The 20,676-nt window shown below is 41.0% G+C and overlaps 1 protein-coding gene across 7 annotated transcripts in view; it reads right to left on the reverse strand.

Moving 5' to 3' along the window:
* The window catches only part of PAX2 (paired box 2), a 127,879-nt gene that overhangs the window by 43,006 nt on the left and 64,197 nt on the right, over window positions 1-20,676 (reverse strand). For 4 of the 7 annotated variants that reach the window (XM_078643054.1, XM_078643055.1, XM_078643056.1 and 1 more), the window contains exon 6: window positions 11,733-11,786. The exons of the other annotated variants lie outside the window; for them this stretch is intronic. In XM_078643054.1, the coding sequence (XP_078499180.1) occupies window positions 11,733-11,786 (54 nt within the window). The remainder of the gene's footprint in view (window positions 1-11,732; window positions 11,787-20,676) is intronic. 7 annotated transcript variants of the gene reach the window in all.

A 20,676-nucleotide genomic window follows, 5' to 3' on the forward strand; every position in this document is an offset into this window, starting at 1 on the left:
CAGCTTAAAGCGTAGGCTTCTTAAGTCACCGCGTGCCTCTGTCCCTTCATTTATTCCGGGGCCCTTCAGATCTCGACAAATCTGTCAGTCTAAATTTGCGGGAGATTATGGCGCGCTCTCCCCGGCCCAGGGAGCGGTGATATATGATATGTGCTGCCCCTATTGATTGCCTGATCTGGTGGCAGAGGGCCGGCGAAATGAACTTGGAATGAACATCATGCCTCAACTCATTGTGCGTATAATACACTACTTAATCCCACATTTTTCAGCCACCATGGAATTCAATTGATCAATCATGTTTCACTGATAGTACTATTTTAGGGGTTATTGCTGCTATGCTCTGCACGATGACCTTTTTATTTATTTATTTTTTTGTGTCAGCTCAGGACCTGGTGATGAGCCCAGGCTTAAAGAGTCACAGGGAATGAGATAGAGAGAGACCAGCGAGGTAGGGGCGAGTGAGGCAGGTGGGAGGAAGCGGGGAGCGGTGGGGGAGGGGTGGGAGGATATGTGTTAAAGGAATCAGCCGGAATAAGGGGGTAATGTATAGAAGGTTGTACCAAAGGATACAAGGTTTGTTCAAATACAGAGAACGTAATATCTGGCATCAGAGACATATATACATTTGTTTGCATTCTTACTGGCCAATATTTACATAGACACACAGGCAAACACAAATACACGTCTGTGTTTTAAATATATATCTATACACACATATATAAATACCCATGCACAGGCCTGTGTGTCAGTGTTTTTAACATACAATAATATACCTATACACACACACACAGACAAATATGGAGCTGCACACAAATATAGATGTATGCAGATGTGGAGTATACTATTCTGTTTATTACCAATTCGTATGTGAAAGCGACAATAAACAACAATATACAGCATTACACTCAGCAGATCTGCATTTGTGGCTTAGGCCATGTTGTTATTGAATATGAACATCTTACAAAAAGAGGTATTTAGCAAGAGCATAAGGGGGTTAAATTGATACAGGCAGAAAAGAATTTCGTTAACTTGGCCTTGAGATTATGAGTTCACTTCCTTTCCTCTGCAAAGCAATTGTAAAATGGATTTCGCAGTGTAGTGCACTTCTCCCAAATAACATGTTTTTATTGGGGCACATTTATTTTCACTGGCATGGCATTTACAGTATATTCTCAGAAAAAAAACAAAGGTTCAAGTGAGTTATAAGTAAGTAAGTTAGTAAGATGTTAACTTAAATCCTTAGAAATTCACTGAAAAAACAAAGGTTAAAGTGGAGTTATACAGAGGTCTTCTAATAATAACAAAATATTATTTTAAAACCAAAAATACAATGAATTCACCAGTTATACATTAATGACCTAAGTATAATGTACCGCCATAGATTTCACATGTCATCAGTAGAGTTATAGGTGAGGTCATAAGCAGAGCTTCAGAAGGGTGCAAGTTATACTTAGATCAGCTCTGTATAAGTGAGATAGAATGACAATGACTAAGTATGTACGACCTCAGGTGTTTTTACAAAAAGCATTATTCATTCAACTCAATGAAACTGTTCTGTGTTAATAACACAGACGATGCCCTTTGCATTATAATAAATGAGCAAGAAAGTGTTTATTGGTACACTTGCTCCAAATAATATGTGCTTTTTCGACATTAATTTTCACTGGCATGGCATACATATATTCATATATTTTACATGTAGAGTCAGATATGAAGGTGGAACTCTGTGGCACCCTTCTTGCTTGTTAAGAGAATAATCTTTTTTAAGGGCATACACGTCAACAACAATATTTCTGAAATAATGCTGTTCAAATGATTACTTGAGTTAGTAATATTTTTAGTCAAACACATATGTTTGCTGGAAGTCAAAGACTTAACCACTAAGCCACATTTGTGCCTTAATTCCCTGTTTACAATGATACCATGAGAACCAGACCTTTTCATTTGCATATTCTAAATTGTCATATTTTCAATAATATGCATTTGTAAACATGAAATAGAGGGCCAACCTCTACCCTAAGCACAAAACATTTGGAAACGCCAGTGGCTTGATTGAAAGCATCAACCCTAGAAACATCCAGATAAATTGTCAAATTTGCTCCTAGTAGAACTGTTTACTGCAAAATATATCTTATGTAGAACTATTTTGTAGGTGTCAAATGATGCTATGTCCAGCATACATTGCAGACATGGTTTCCACAGAATTGGAAAAGCGAAACACTTTGCAACTTGCACTACATTTTCTGTAGACTTTTTGAAAGGTTCAACTAAAACCTTTGAAACTTCATACAAATCAAGCTGTAAGCACCATTTTAGATAATACAATGAAATGGAAGCCAAAAGCCAGGTACAGATTGAATGTTTTTACTTCCATTATTGTTGCACTCTAAAATGCTCTGCAGGTAAGAGGGAGAGAGAACCTTTTTGTCCCAACTTTGTGACAGAGGAATTACTTGGGAGCAAAAATAACCTGGTAAGTGTGCATTTCATTGCAAAAGGAGTGAATAAACATGACACCTTATAAACAGTTTGGGTCTATAAAAGAACTGTGTACCACTAAATGAGATTCTTAGTAAATGGACAAAATGTAATATTTCTCCAATCTGCCCTACATGTTTGGTTAACTCTAAAAAACGTAATTATTTTATGTTTTTCTGCACCAAATACATTGCTAATAGGAAAACATGGCTAATACCGGTCTGATGTATTTTATCGATAAAACATCTGAAGGATACTATTAGAATCCTTAAGAGCGATAACATGGACTGGATAGTGTTTGCCTTGTATGTGTATCTGTTGTATACTTGGTGGGTGAAAAGCAAAACTGGGGAACAAGTCGCTAGGACATGAATCGGACTATTTTACTTCAGTGAATTGCACTGTACTTGTTCCTTCTAACTGAATTTTAAAATGTAATGTAAATGTAAAATGTGTATATGTAAAATATGTATACCTTTTACATCACACCTAGGGTGTCTAGAGTCATATGAAATAGGCAGTCTTAGATGATGTTCTAATTTGCATCAGAGGGAAACGTGAGTTGAACCAAAAAGATGTATGCCTTTTATGATTCACCTAGAGGGTACCTAGAGGCACACCCAAGTAGACTGTTCCATCTGGTCTACCTACAATCTGGACTTTTGTTTAAATACTAGTGCACATGCACTTTAGTGACAAAAATGACGGTCGAGAGTGAAACTCGAAGTAAAAATGTATGTTTTAAGTTATGGTACTGATCTTAAGGATTTTATGAATATTGTATTTAGGTGAAGTACTTTTATGGTTTTCCTAAAAAAAACTAACAAAAATGATAAAAAAGAACTGTGTATGATTCTCTAACAGGGAGGTTAAGACTTTCCAATGTAGCCTGTAATAAATCATTGTCATGTCTGGCAATTCCAATGCTCCTCTGCCACATCTATTATTTGCAATGTCCATGACTAGTTAGGGTTGATTTTTTTTTATAAAGTTACTATCAAACTAATCCTCAAAGCTTGTCGAGATTCAGTTATATGGGGACGATGGAGAGTCCGACTAAAGAAGCACAAGTGGTAACGAGGGGCGCAAATAGACTAATATGCCAGAGGTTCAGATTTCCATCACTAGTTATCTGCATTCAGGCCAAAAAACGATTTGTCACTGGTGACAACTGTCTCTCACATTCTTATTTGATGGCATTAAACTTCAAGGCTTGCAACAGTTAAGACTGAAACCGGCCAACTCATTAGAAATGCTTGCCCTGCAATAAAGAGGGAATACATTTTCAAACCTACACTTGACTAAAATATAAAACCCATAACATAAGCTATCAGACGTGGAGGAGTTGGGTATGTTTTTAAATTCCAAACGTTTGCAAGAAACTGGGGCATGTGGTCTTGAAACTCTATAAATCTGTCAGTATCTTACGTTTAAATAAAGAATGTGATTGTATTTTATGAATGTGCTTTATATGTGTATGAAAAGAAACTTGTATTTTGCTCTTTGTTAATTCCCATTAGGTATTGAGCAACTAACTACGTCACCAGTACAGGTTACACGGCCTCTGATCCCATGCCACATTTCTTTCCCATACAAAATATTTTCAGTTGAAGACATAATTTATTTTTTAACCGTTTTTCTTGTTTCCCTATCAGATGTTTGTATGTCTCAAGGCAGCTTTGTCCTGTCAGGCATTTTTCCTGGACAGCCCCTCGGGGGCCTTTCATAGCACTGCCAGTTGTTGCAGTTTCAAACTCAATTGTTCTCCTCGGTACTGAGGCAAATGGAGTCATTAATTACCTTCTATCAGCTGGGCCGAGTTCAGAAAGCGATCAATAGCCCGGCGTTTGTCATTCACAGCAGCAAGCGAGCGAGCAGGCGAGCAGCCAGACGAATACCCACACACAACACAGACACCAGGAATAATCATAATACCCATTATCAATACAGTAACATGGCATTTTGATCAACACAGCAGCCACGCGTCTCTTTCAAAAGGCAGGCTTTATCTAATTTCCTCTTGCACTGCAACAAAAAGGCAGCTGCAACGTATATGAATCTACAGCCCCCCCCCCCACCCCCGATCCTATGGCATATGAATCCTAAATTGTAAAAAACAGACTTCTTTGGCTGTTGACTCCCTTCAACACCTCAAGACTCTTTAGAGCCTCTGTATGAACAGATAAAGCCTCATTTAGGAAGTGAAATGATGATGTGGTAAAATACATATTTTCATGCCAGGCATTTCAGCGATGAGGTGAAGCCACATGGCCACTCGATGTCCTTTACAGCTCTGTAATATTCTGTTGCTGTAAGTTGGATCCTGGAGTTGCTGAGAGTCACAGGTCTTGGGAGATGTGTTGTTCTATGGAGATCAATGGCACACACAATCTGCAGCACATAATTTGTGCTGGTGGTTGCAGGTGGTGGGTACTGCACGAAGTTCTAAGAAACATGACTTATTTTTCATCAACGTTCCTCATCAGCCTCTGGCCCAGAGCGAGAGAAGGGAGAAGGAAGAAAGTAGAGAAAGATAGGGAAACCGGCATAGCGAGAAAGAAGGGATGAAAGACCCTGCAAGAGTGAGCTAAAGAAAGATGAAGCTTAGGGCTTGTGAAAGAAAAAAGAATGATTTGGATTCAAGACTAGGTAGCTTCAGTATTAAGCAACCTTGGAATTTGGCAGAACTAGTAAGAAAAACTTTGGGCCTTAGGACTTTAATTAAAAATGGAGCAATTGTGACAGGGATACCCTTTCCCGCTTCCCCATCCACGCCAGGACTGGGTTAATCAGAAGGAAGATGTATACGATGCATCACACAGTGGTGCAAGTCTCAGTTGTCGGGTTTTTTCTATCAGTAGTGGCCCGCTTACTAAAGTGACTCAAAAGAGGTAGATCTGCAATACGATTGGATTTGCGGCATTGTATCTGTCATAGGCCATGCCCTCTCCCACCATGGACCAGAATTAAAGTTGCCCGAAAGGTTCGGATGATAAACTGGCACCATTATTAGTGAATACATATACTGAGGTTATACACAAAACATGGGGGCAAATGGACTGTGATTGCACTTAGCGGGTATGTTGAAATGTAGTTATTTGTGTACCTTTTGTGCACGAAAGATACAAAGAGCAGCTTAGAGGGAAGCTCCTCCCCATCGCAAATGCAGCTATCACCCCCACCAATCCCAGAAAGTCTTAAAACCTAAGGCTTTTGCATGTGTCCTGTTCTGGGGTATGTGCGCGGGTGCGCACTCGTTACCACGGGCAAGTGATTAGGGCTAAGAATTGGGGAGAAGATGTGGCCTAATGGTTAGGGTGGTGGACTTAAAATCTGGGGAACCGAGTTCGAGTCTCAGCAACGAATCTCAACATCCTGTTATTCTGGGCAAATTACGTAATCTCCCTGTGCCTAACAAAAATGAATGTGTCCTCATGTAACGCAACTGGTGCTCATGTAAAGTGCTTTGATACCTGATTTCGGGTCAAGTTCGCGCAATATAAAACCGAGAAAAAGAAGAAGAAAAAAAAAGTATGTCTGTTAGCGCATGTGTGCACGTGTGCTGTGTTGAGGGGTGTCTTTGTATCTACATAATCGGATACTTGTTAGAGTAGATATATACATTTACAATAAACCATTTCATTGCTTTAAATTATGTTTAAGAAGCGTGATTTCTTTAATTGAAATTATATTTCACTATTTATTTTCTTTCTATGCATTCTATTTTCAAGATTGAAGATTCACCAAAGCTGGGAGCTTCTGCGATCTGGGGGATCTGACCACTCTTGCAGGATTGTACTTCCTTTGTGAGGATAACAGTTTTGCTGAATGTGCACCCCACCTCACAAACCTCATGTGAGATGCACAATGAACTCATTGAAACTGTGCAGGCGTAGGAACTAATTCAATGTAGGGCCCTTCCAAGACCAGAAGAGAAGGGAGACTGCAGAAGATGGAGCCAGCCTTCCTTCAGAAGAACTCCACCTCAGCGAGCCTTGGCCGTGAGCTTGTGTGCGACGCGATCCTGTACTGTCTGGCACGGCAGCTAGTTGGAAGACCGGTCCAAATTCTGAATCGCTAGCATGGCCCTAACAAACGAGGGACCAGCTGCACTGGGGCGTAGTTATCATTAGTGCAGCAGGTGCAGTGGCACCGGGGTTCATATATGTGAGGAGCCACGGCTCACATACCAGCCAACCTAGCGCCAGGGAGCCATTTTTCTTGCTTACACGGGGGCAATTGCACACTTGCTAGGGCTTCTTCCTCAGAGACCCGCTCTAACTTAGGCATGCGTACACCAAATGTCAATGAGGAATAAGTCTACAGCCAACATGAGTAAGTGAACTTCTAAAGCATGCTTACACATTTACAGTGACGCATAGGAGCCGATCAAGAGAGGACCAGTACAGGAAGCAGGGTGCTACTGATTGTGTATTACCATTAGCCAATGATGTTCCTACGCCTGCAGCAGACCTTCCTGCATTTTGTAGTAGGGATGGGGAATAACATTTAGGAATCGATGCTTCCATTCAATTTCTGCATGATATTCCCACTTACAGCTAGAACTTCACTCGGGCATTTGTCTTCTGAAAGCAGGCCAAATTCCCAAGTCAAACCCCCTATGCTTGCGGTACTCCGGACGCTATTAATCCTGATCCCTGAAATATTCTTAACACCAACTCATGATTAGCCCACATTATGGTTACATTTTTTATTTCAGCTTTCCAGGCATTTCGGAAGTTTGCGTCTATGTAGCCAACGACAGATTGTTTGCTAAGTGTTCCCATTTAATGCTACTGTAGCTTACGCAGGGCACAAGTCCTAAAAAAAGAAGTGGCGGGATGCTGTCACCGGAAGTGACGTCACAACAGGAAGTGACGTCACGAAAGGTGGCTTGCACCATCAGGCTCATTGCCTCCCCTCGCTCACCCCTTAGATGCGATTGCATCTGCGTAGCCAGTGTGTGTGTGCAGCGTCCTGTGAGCTCCGATCTCGTCCCAGAGAGGGCAAAGAGTGAATTCCAGCTGTTTGGCAGGGGGGACGGCGTCCACCTGGTAAAATAAGTGGGGGGACGCCGTCCACCCGCGTGGTACCCCGACTCGAGCCCTGGGCTTACGCCATAATGAATAAAGAAAGGAGGGGATAGGAGCTCTAATTGGAACACCTCTAGAAACAGACATAGCGCTTAAGTTGCCTGGCGAGCACTATCAAAATGAATTTCAAAAGACAAGTTGTGTTTGGGAAGAAAAACAAAAAAAATAAACTATTTAAAAAAAGGTATCAAAAGTCTAATTAGATGTTTAATGAATTTTGGTTTTGAGAGACTTTAATAGAGCTGGAAATAACATGTCCTTTAGTACAAAGGGTACACCATGACTTGCTACTGATGTTTACTGACAAGTTGTAAATCAGCAGTATTATGTAGTAAATGACTTGAACACATGTAAAGCCTCATGCATGAATTACCTGTGGAGAAATGTTAAGCACTGCATTCCTGATCTGGACACATAGGTTATTAGAAGGTATTGACAAGTCAAATAAAACTAAATGGAGGTGTGTCCCTTGGTGGCACTGGGAGATAGTGGGTGAGTTAGCTTGAGAAGGATATCTGGTCTCAAACCAGATGGTGACAATTCATGAGAGAAGGTTAGGAAAGAGCAGATGGAGTCAGGTCCTGAGGCAGATCTGTGCAGATATAGAGCCATGAAACAAAAGTATCACCAGCGAGGCGTACTTGGGTGGCCATGGGTATGAATCAGGCTCTGGTTCAATCAGGGAGCATATTTTGGGGTGGAAACACATTTAGCTGGGCCTGGTGGCTTAGTGGACTAATGCATCCATTCTAGTGGCCTGTGTTTATCTTCATGGCCCCAGGTTCAAACCATGGTGGGTCCAGTCTGCCGTTCATCCATCTGAGGTCGATAAACATCTGTTATTCCGAGCCAAGATACCCTTCTGGGTGAACGTGTGCTTTACAAATACACATGCTATGTTATATGCCTGTAAGACTAACATTAGCCTGGATGAGATGGGGCAGGTAGCCCTGTGAGTGGCAATAATGTGATATAAATAAATGTTTTTAAAAAAATACTGGCTTAAAGCACCCTTTCATTTTTTTCCCTTCAATGCTACTCTGAATCAAATGCTCTTCGGTTCAGGCTGGAAGCGCCAATCTACGTGTCACATTTAATCGACGTGATGTCCAGCATCAGAGTACACATTTCCTTATGTGTCTTCAACACACAGGATCTGAGTGTCCCAAAACTTTCTAAGGCTGGGGTGTCCAACATAGATCTAAGAGGGCCAGCTCTAAGCCTGATTTTTGGGATATGCCTATGACATAAATATAAAGACAATTCATTCAAATAGAACTAATTTACATAGTTGTGATTTTCCTTAAAATGTGTTATGGATCTGGTACTCTCGGGCCTACGTTGGACACTCCTGTTGCAACACCTAGTATGACCTGTAATCCATTCACAATGGGGAGTAAAAAGGGTGGGAGCTCCGTCTCAGTTTTTGCAGTTAAAAGTGATCGCTTTTTTTAAGACACGTGGCGTCTGTGTTTACTATCGGGCATTGTTTAACCCGTTGTGTGCCTCTGTCGACCAACGGCCGTCGAGAGAACTACCTCGTAGTGCTTCACGCGTCCGTTGGCTGACACCGCCACGCCCACGCAATGTAACGCCCGCACCGCGGCGTTTTTTGCGATGCGGTTAACGGGTTAATATTCTTACAACCTTTTCGACACTCACTCACTATCTGCTAGACCCCTTCGGTACAGAACGGGCATCTTGTCATAGCAGCAATGGGTGGGGTTGTCCATGGATGTTTACTAAGGTTAGAGGGGGCAGCAGTTTCTACGCTTGCTTGCATATGGCATCCCTGGCACTACTCTGGCTACTCCTGGTCTCAGGTATGAGGCAGGGATCAAAAGTAAACAAGGCGTTGTGATTCCTGTTTAATTTCTCTGCTTTCTATTAATTTCCCCTTTGCAAGCCCATCAAAAGTTTACATGCACTTGTTGGGGGGCTGATGGTGGGACAGGTGAAATACTCTATGACGTCATTGGAGGGTTGACGTGTGTGTGATGTCACTTCCACTACCCTTGGTATGCTAGTCACCGCGAATGGTGCTGTTATTCAATGTTCACTGTCAGTGCTTAATTTGTACATAAATAAGCACCAGGGCCCTCGTCAAGAGACCACTGCAGCTTGCACCACCTATTGTCCCTACCAGCACTGCTAGTGACAGTACAAGCACAATAGGTAAAAATATACACCTACAAGTCTGACATTTTAGACCATTCCAGGCCCCCAAAGCTATAAAAATGGCATGGGGTGCAGGTAGTATTCATTTTAAATGTATATTTAATGAATAAACAACTGTTGTTATGATGAGCTCTATCTTAGACAAACACCACCACCAAGTGGTTGACTGTCATAAGTGCCAGTGTTGACAATTAAGTGCCGGTCCCAGCAGCGGCAACCACCAGCTCAAATTAAACACTGCTCACTGGGCTGAAATATTTTTCTGCATTCGTCTGTTACCAGATGTATGGAAATGCTTCAATCAACCTTTTATCACTAAAGCCTGGGACTGGGGGGAAATGTGTTTATTCGATCAATCAGACTAGCCATTTTGATGGCGGATAATTCACACGTGTGCAAATAAGCAAAATAACACGGTCTGGGGAATTCGAATTAAGGATGTTTTATTTAACTAACCTCAAAAGTAATAATGGGTGAATGATAGCAAATTAAATCTACTGCTGTTATACATTGATTATAAAGTTGAACTATTATTTGTCAGGTAAATATAAAATGTAAATGTGTAAATGATTTTATAATGTAACATTTATGCTGTGGCAGACCATTATATACACCAGAGTATATGGCTTTGGGAGGCATGGAGGACAGAATAACACCTAATGTGTACCCAACAACCCACAAGACTACATCAGTAGGAATGTAAAAACTTGCAGTAACCTTTAACCAAGACCTGACCTCTGCCACAACTTCCAAATCGTGGAAAAGTTCTAGGACATCTATAAATCAACCAATCCAAAACCCCCTACAAAAAAAAAACAACATGGAGCTACCAAAATGCTGGGTCTATTTCTACGCTGCCTAAATGGTCCTTGCCAAAAAGTAACTAACAAACTGCACCAGGTACAAAACAACCCAACTAGATTTAAATGTGATGAAACATGAGCACCCAAAACCCAACTTAAAAACATGCCCATGGCTCCAAACGGATTCCAGGGTCAGACTAAAATCAAAATAAACATTTTCGGTGTCAACAAAAGGCCTACAAGAAGTAAGTGTGCCCAGTGTCAGCTTATGCCACATCTTTGCAATGTACCAACAAATAACCTATGGTCAGGGCCACTGGAATTACATGATTCTACAGCAGCGGAGTGTTCTGCATAATTATGGATTTGCCATATAATCTATAATCTGCTGCATAATCTACAGACTTTAACAAATTTTTTCCTAGCTCAAATAGATCAAAAGTTACTAAAATCGATATGACCCATGTGGCGTGCAGTGAAAGGCTCTATACAAAGGTTGACTGGACATCTTTCAGTTACATATTACTGTATTTGGAGGTTAAACTGGTACTAATGAGTTGAAACCTATCCCCAGCGGTAACACATTAAAAAAAACCCTAGCAAAATTATGAAGCAATACTATCACACAATGTGCTGCACTAGGTCGCATATTATGTCTTTTTTAGTTGCATGATTTAGTCAACCCTGGTGCATAATTTGCTCCTCCACTGCCATATAATTCCAGTGGCCTTACCTATGGTTGACCATCACACAAACACTTCAACGACAAAAGTTAAAGTGATAAGAGCATATACTGAATGTCCCTCAGACTTTTGAATTCCAAGATCTCAAAAGGCATACACCCATTCTTGAGAGGAAAGCCAAACCTGCCGCTCCTCTTAAAACAGTTGAAAAACGACCCTCCCAATAACCCTTCAATATCTGGGGGCACAGTTATGCAACAGTAACCAAGTAACGATGACTTGTGGGCCACCCCGCAACTTGGCTGGACTTGATGTACACTGCCCAGGCCGCAATCCCTCCCTTACTTACTGACACCTCCATTACCCTGGGATCAGAATGTGGAGAAACATGATAATACAACCTCTACTGTGGGCACAAGTGGGTGTATCGTCTACCCTACCACAGCATGATACAATCACTACCCAGAACCCTGTCTAACACACCAAAATGAACTCACCAACCCAATGCTGAAGCGTCCGCAAGGCGACATGTCTGACGCTATATAAAAGACCTGAAATAAATAAGTAGAAGACTATGCTATTAGATATGCCTGATCTTCAAGTACTAATATACTAGTTTACACATTTTTGAGATTATATAAATGGATCACAACTTAGAAATGTATACTTATGATGAAAATGTCAATTACAAAAAAACACAAGAATGGTTTCAACGCCAATCGAGGATCAGAAGATCAGGCAGGCTGACTTCCACGTGCTTGAGGGCAATCACTCGCCTTACACACAGTCCCTACATATTTACTGACTGTCCATTACTGCACACTGAACATTTATGAGGAAGGCTAATGCACAGTTACTGAATAGCGTGCATGTTTAATACTATCTATTCAGTGGTTGCCTTTAATTCAGCAAATACAATTGGCTGTCTGACACTATATCAAGGTGGATAATATCGACCTACAATAATACTTCATCTGCTACATTGCCTACCACTACATCATCAAGGCAAGTTTATCATTAATATTATTAATAGCACATCTCATTCATTGCACTTACCTTGTGGCCTAGTGGGTAGGTCAATTAACTGGATGCCATATTTTTTACATGCAATATAAGTAGGTGATAACCGCCCAGGTATGCTGCATGTATGAGTATAAAGTATCATTGCTGTTATAGGTGTATTAAACTCCACTTGTGGTGCTCTATATGTTAAAAAATGTGTTTGAAAGTAGGGACTATTTTGTGACTAAGTGGTAATGGCACTGTGCAAACTCTGGGCCTGTTGCTGAGGATATTCTCAATTAACTAATATCTTTTTTGCTTGGGCTTTGCAGACTTGGTGTGTCACTGACCTTACAGTCCAATGTAAAGGGACACAATTGACCATGCTGATTGCAGTGGGAATCACAAAGGTGTCTAACAACTAGCCCTATGGTTAATCATTCACTAATTGATGATTAGGCAAAGTTGGCAATACATTTGTGCATTCTTATTTGTTTATGGGTTTTTCTTAAGCAGTAGTTTTGTTACTTTCAGAGCAGACCACATTATGCTACAGGGTGCATCAGAAAAAGGTGGGTCCTTCAAAAGGAGTCATTAATGTTGACATACATGGAAGTTCCAAAGTGGGAGTTCATATGGTGTCTTCATGAGACGGGCAAAGGGATCTAGCAATAAGTTTAAAGAGAATCCTGTCAGAGTCCACTTTCTTAAATTAGTATAAGGAAAAACAGCAAACATAAATGTAATAGTGTTTGTTTTAGTGAGGTAACAATGCCGAACACAAATGTGAACTAAAATTCTCTAAAGAAGGACAAATGAAGTGATGTATTTCAGGATAAGCAAGTGACACATTCGCCTGGAAACAGTGCCACCTTACAAAGAGGTGGCATGGAGTAAAGTCGAAGCAAAACAATGCGGTACGAAAGGAACGGTACAACCACCGAAATATGGAAAGGTCAACAAAACAAGAGTGGTTAAGCATTTTACGTTTTTTTATTGATCGACAGGGAAGAAAGTAGAATGTGGTTATCAGATTTACTACATACATGGTTGTACTGGAACATTTCTCAAGCTACTCAGTGACTATGCAACTGTGTCAGACAAGAATATTTGGGCCATAGGCCTTGCACCATTAGAAGACCAGAAGTAATGGGATGAGCTGTGGATTCCTTTGGTTATGGTCGAGGCTGGGTTTGATATGGCTGATCAAAGCAGGTTGCGACAAATTACAAAGAACAAGTGGCCATGTCGTGAGTTGTAGCTGCCAGAAGACTTCAAATCTTTAGCCCCAAGTTGTGGCCGATGCGAGAAAAAAAAAGAGACGCGCGACTACAAAGAACAAATCCAGATCCAACCACTAGACTTTGGAATAATGCACAGCATTTGAATCAAGACACCTATGCAGACACAGAAACACACATATATGCACGCTCAGACATGTATACACACACACGCACGCTGCTGCACTTTAGCTCCTATTCCAGTATAGACAGGAAAACTCCTGCCATACCCTATGGTTTACAATTGACATGGGCTGGATGGTTGGCAGGAGGCATAAGGATGACACCTAAATATCACAGCATATCAGAACAGCAGAGTTTATCTCACACTCCTTGAATTCTAGTGTGTTGAAGTCTTATCTGGAAGACACTTCCTTCATACACACCTGTGGGATGAGGGATCTGACTGGTGGAAGGGGGAAATTACACCACTTTTGAGCTTTGAGGGCATATAGACAACCCAGAGGGGCTGCTGTGGTGTTGCGATGCAGTTTTCTGCAGCTCCATGAAAGTCTCCTCTCCCCGCCTCACACTGCGCGCGCCAATACGAAACGTCGGCTTTGTTAGCCCAAAGGACACCAGCAAGGCGAAAAATTACATAGCATGCGCCTCTAACTATGCTTGTTTAGAGAAACTGCTTGCATTTATGAAGTCCCTGGTGCGGAAAGCAGGGTTGCAAATGACTGCATCAGGAGCGACAGTAAAGGCCATTAATTTCCTGTTATGTTTTTCAGTGTTGGGGGCTTTATTAATTTAATTTTACACTGTCGAACAACGGCGAGAGCTGACACCGCCAGACTTTTTTTTTTTATATCAGCACTTCATTCTGAGAGCCTGACATGCCACGCATCCTTGTCTGGAGAGCCTGTGAGACCACAGGCGCCTGCAGCAACGCGCTAGCATCTTCAGGAGGCGAGTCACGCGCCTCGTTACGGGTCCAGGGCCCCTCCTCTGCAACGCCATTCTGAGTTAAATCTCCTCGACATAATTCCTATGTTGTGACCTGTCTGTCTTTGTCCGCGTCTCTATTTCTAACCCTGTCTCTTTCTCTCTCTACCTCTATTATCCCTCTTCCTGGGGTATTCTCCATCCCTTTTTCGCCTCTTCTCCCTCTGTCTCTCTTGTTCCCTCCCTCTCTCCCTCTCTCCCCACTTTTTATCTACACCTTACCCTCATTGTTTACCTCTCTCTTTCTCTCTCACTGGTACACTGGCAAAATATTGGGGACAAAATATCATCATACAAAAATATTGTGCCAAAAATGCAAAGCACATAAATACCCTGAAGGAAATAATTTATAAGTATATCATTCCTATAGCTAACCTCACATAGTACCATGGCATTATATGATCTTCAAAGGTAACATCCTTTACAACGCAACTACTACCACGCAGTGCCTTTACGACGCAACTTTTACAACGCAAACCATTACAACGCATTGCGCTGGGGGGCGCTCTAGGATAGGGAATAGGTTTAATGTACTATCCAACACCTTCCCTACTATCCACGGGGACTGGAGTTGGAATAGTAAATTAAACTATTCACTATCCAGCGCCCCAAAGCACTATGTGTTGTAATGGTATGCGTTGTAAAAACCGAGTTGTAAAAGCATGCGATGTAAAAGCATGCGTTGTAATGTCATACATCCGATCTTCAAGGTACATGGATGTGAAGTTAAGAGTAGTAAATGTATACTTAACAATATATACCTTCTTCTACATTATTTTGGTTCTCGATATTTAGGACACAATATTTTTGTTTCATGATATCTCTCTCCTCGGGATTCTGACACTTAGTCCTCTTTATCTTTCCGCACTCAGTCTCTAGCTCTTTGATTAAACAGAGGTAAGAAACTCCCTCTCCACATATAACAGACATTGGGTCCTGGTTTTGTAGTCACAAAGCCAACAGAGGGGGGTAACAAAACCAACATGGCTGCTAATGAGCTCCATTTATTAGTGGTGCTGGAACTAGGGGTGCGGAGGTGCTGCGGCCCCCCTTTTTAAGCTTGCCTAATTACACTTTCAGAATTAGCAATACATAGGTCTTTAGGTGTTTGTGTCTGTAGCATGTATTGCTTTTTCAAAAATAGAATGGCAAATGTCAGATGGCTTCTTCTTAACAACTGACCTTCTGACTAGCTGCTAATAATTCCTTTAACATATTGTCTACTTCTCTTATTCAAAAGTGTGGGCATTTTGGTAGAGGCACACTCGCTTGGAAAGGGGGAAGAATGAAAGAAGGTTGTGGGATGGCAATGTCTCATAGCACTCATATAAATAAAAACGTTTGCTTTGTTTACGAACTCATCTTTTCAAATATTTGTAAAAGTAACTGCAACATTACAATGTTTAAGGAGGTAATATCGCACCCATTAAATAAAACTATTAAGAGCTATTTGCCAGGTGTGGTATTACCTACTTATTTTAAATTCTACATCTTGGAATGAGGAATTACACTGTATTAACACAAATCTCAGCTGAAAAGCACAGAATATGGCCGCATTTCCACCTATAAACACAGACCAACTATGTACAGAGAAAAAGTGCAGTAGTTTCACACAGGTTTGATTACTAATTCAAGTGCAAATTTCAGGACAATAACCTACACTCCACATTGTAGCTCTATGTTTGTTATCATGTTCTGAAAAGTATACTATTGGACCTTGCAATATTCCCCTCCTTTCACTAAACAGAAATCCATCATAAAGTACATTTGCTATTGAAGTATAATTTCAATTTTTCACAACCCAGTGAGACCAGTTAACAAAGGTATGTAAGAATATGAAAAGGGACACTACTGTTTTACGTAACCCTAAATACCTTTGTGATATCGACTACAAAACACCTAAACTGTAAATATAATGGTAATAGTCAGGTCATATTCATATACAATTAGTACACATATAAAAATAGTACTATTTCTAAAACCTATAACTGCTTTTGTGAATGGGGCGCTAATTATCGAACTGATGTCACTGCCTGCACCCTCACAGTCAAAACTGTTCCAGCATTATTGCTATGGAGGTTCATTATATGTTAATGTATCATGTGTGGATATGAAAATCTGGAATGGATATGGCCTTTTGTAACTATGAAGGACATCCATAGTAAAGACTATTAAACGCAGTGTAAATCTTTGGGTTTATGGGCAAAATAAGGATTGATTGGTCACACAAAAAGCTATCTTAGTAAGAATATAACCCAGAAGTGTAATGTCTGGAGTCCGAGAAACAGCAAGCCTGCTTGCATTACCAAATTCTTTACGAATAAAAAGGCGGAGTCGGCACTCCCTCGTGGATATGGAGTGATGACAGTCAGATGTATCATACAAATCTCTATGGAAGGACGATCAAGACAACATGTGTCATTTGGTTCTAGGTGGTGATACCGTGCACTCACTGAAGACATCATCAGACTTGTTCCAATGATTTCTTACTATCAGTGTATACCTCCAGTCTTGGAGAAAAATGGGTAAGGTTACATAGAAATAGTAAACCCTGAGTAAGTGTAGGAATGAAAATGAGCCAGACAACAGAATGTATGGCATAATATTGAGGGAAAAAATATCATCATGCAGCAGTATTGAGTGCAGGATATTGACTACCACTATATTGTCAAGGGAAGTATTCAAGTGTAGTTTTATTATTCTTAATTCTACATCAACCTATCTTGAATACATAAATATTGTCACGGTACATAAATGTGGAACTCAGAATCGTAAATCTATACTTTATTCTTTATACTTCATAATATAATAGTACTTGACATCCTACACTCAATATAATTGCAGCATAATATTCAATATTCAATATTGTTGAGGAACAATCAACAAGTGTTCACCTCTGATAAACACAGTGAGTGTACGGTATAGTGCACTGGCGTTTAATGAGCGCAAGGAGGGAAAGGAAGACAAAGTAGCCTTTTTCAAAAATGCATCAAAAAACGGAACTAGCAGATAAGAAAAAATATTCTTTTTCATAGGAGATATACCTCACTTTATTGTAGAAAAAGAAAGAAAATGTACATTTGCAGGTTTTTGCTAAACCTAAGATCCCAGATTATGCCCTTGGAGGACAATGCACAGAAGTAGGGTTTGTATTGGCAATAATTTGACTGTGAAATCATGAAAGGAATGTATGCATGCCACTTTTCAGAATTGCCAACAATATGTAACACTATACAACTCACGCCCAAATGTATACAGCATTGCTATTTTAAGGCACTGGGCATTTTAAGTGAACAAACCCCCAAATTCACAGACACATAAAAAAATAGGGAGTCAAATGGCTTGGCACAGACACAGGTGACCAATACCATTGGGCAACTCAAAGCATAGCTTGAGGCCATCAGTGTCAGTGTGACCAGTTTGCAAAGAACAGGTGTACCATATGTGAGCCTTTCAACCATTATCTTCGATCATGGTCCAGGTGTGTACGTTTCAAGACTCAGTGTTTCCTTCATATCTTGTAGGCTATCTTACCTCTGTGAACTACAGTTACTTAACATGTACCGCAGTGAAGTTGACGATTGCACCATTGTATTTATCACTTATAACCACATACTAAACAATATGTAGGCTTGCGACAAAGAAAACTCACATCAGTGCAATGCGAAAGTAGAAATAAGCAAAAAAGCCAACATTGTTTTTTCTGAGAACAGTGACCAAATTTCCCAACAATAAGCTGGTTCAAAAATTGAGGTGCGACCAGGGAGAACCCCCAATTCTCACAAAAGAAGACTGCGGAAAAGAGGAAGGTTAGGGACGGTAGCCTGAAATCCGCAGCTCAGATATTCAGGAGCAGTGCTGTACATGAATTAGTGGCTCAGGTTCACGATCTGGTGCATTCACTGGTAACCAGCGAAGACCCAGCCACAGAGGAAACATGAGCTCACTCGATAAGACCCTCGGCAGAGGGGTCAGATGTTGTGAATACCACATTCATGACTAAGGGGCAGGTGAATTGTGTACTTGCAAAGGAATCATTCAATTTTTATTCGTAGAATGCGTAGGATTCCAACAAACACAGACATACCTGCCTTGCAGCCATACCTGGAGACTCCATTTTGGTGTTAAGTGTTACTTTAAGAGGGCAATGAGGGAAGTCGGATGCTCTCCACGAATAGTGTGAGTTCTGCACCGCTCTGTTGAGACTGCCAGAAGTAGTGACAAACCAGAGGCTCAATGTGATCCATAAAAAACTGACTGCTACCCAGTCAGGATTTGACTAACACAAAATACAAATCTCACACAGATCACAACATAACCATAAGGTAAGCTTGTACAACCATTACTATGGCTGGATTCAAGCCAACAGATTAGTAATTAAAGATTCTATAATCTTTGTGTTAATCCACGGAGCACCACTAACCAATAGATCACAACACTCAATCGAGAATTGACGTTTACAACAGCCTGTCCCCAAATAAGATAAGTCATGCATACACCTGAGGTGACACCGTGGATGCATCATGAGTGACAAGCTCTCAACATGCCCTTGTTTTGATGAACATCTCGCTTATGCCTCAAAAGAAAGCCTTCGCCTACCGCCTAACACATCTCAATCCTCTACAAATCCTTTCTTTCTATAGACGTCACCAGACTTGCCTAGATAAGCATCAGAAACAACTACTGCTCCTCTCCCTGCAGTGTGTACGCCACCGAAACTGGACCCTGGCAGGGCCAAAGTCTCACTACGGAAACCGCACGCCTCGCTCAACACGTGACCAACCCGAAAGTCACACGGTACCCCCCGCCTGACACGAATATATCTGGTCGGGCCAGGACATGCCCGCGCGTATCTTTTGCTGGCTTTGTTTCCTGGAGGTCGCTTGGCAGGCGCATGAAGGCTGGTGGCACCTGTCCAGCCTACTAGTGGGAGGACAGAAACTTCATCAAGCGCATTTACTTTAATGCAAGATCAGGGGACTGCGTTCATCAAAGAGGGCTCTCTTTGTGACTCACTTGTTCTCTGCCACTAGTCTTGTGATGGAATAGTCACTGAGAGAGGTCGGCCAGATAATTTTTTTCACCAGAAAAATACTGGGGCATTTTCAATATAACTGACAAAGAGCAACAAAGGAATCCATCTTTTTATTTAAAACTTTCAGTGAGAAAGGTACTTTGTCTTATGAAGCTGTATCCATGCAAAAACCACCAAACTGCTACTTATGAAATGGTTTCACCTCAGAATGAAGGCACGTGCAGAAGCTGCTGCTATGCAAATTCTGAAATGCTAACTTTTTGGGTTCAAAGATGCAGCGAAAGTTCCAGAAAAATTGTCATAGACTACGGGAACTTGCACTTACATTTTTTACTGTATCTTTATAATGACGTGTGCACTCAACTATGTTCATTCTTGAGAGTCACACATGAAATAGCATCATCCATTTTTCACTGTGCTGTAATATTTTGTTCATGACTTACTACAGAAGCACGAAGTAGTAAACCTGGATAGAGATGAGCCTTGGCATTAACTCATAGTGCAGTGTTCTGTCATAATCATATGTATTCCATAGCACACTAAAAATTACATTATCTCTTGATGGTTAAAAAGAAAGCAGGTATTTTTAATGCCCACCTTAATAGTGCTCCTTGCTCTGAGTTGACCTCAGGAGGATGACAAGCTGAATTAGTCCTACTGGACTGTTGAAAATGACCTTCAGATTACTCGCCACAGGCCATTATTTCGGATACTTGCGTAATTTTGCCATAAACTTGTTATTCAAATCTATACCATTATGCCAAGTGTTGAAATTACTCCATGTTCGTGGCAAGATTTTGCGCGAGAGCACAGAAACAATGTCAAGGACACTTGCAGTTTTTTGGACTATTTTTTATCATGAAACATGTTTTACATCCAAAATGAAAGCGAGGACACATTTTGCGGTAAAATAAGAGCGCTAAATGCTGCCTTTGGACTTCATGTCATTTTTGTAGAATTCCACGTAATTGCGTAGAATCTAATTACGCAAATTTCGAACTCTCCTAGCCATTCTGCCGACAAAGTTGGACAGAACAGGATGGAGAAAAGACTGTGACAGAGTGTGACGCTCTGTCTGGCTTTTGCAATGGTCCCCAATAGATTGAAAATGAGCTGCTGTCAATCTGCCTCTTGGAAAAGGTTGGGATTTCCACTGCCAAGGTCCCCAGGTAGGGG

Source organism: Lissotriton helveticus, chromosome 5_1, assembly GCF_964261635.1.
Source record: "Lissotriton helveticus chromosome 5_1, aLisHel1.1, whole genome shotgun sequence".
NCBI lineage: Eukaryota > Metazoa > Chordata > Amphibia > Caudata > Salamandridae > Lissotriton > Lissotriton helveticus.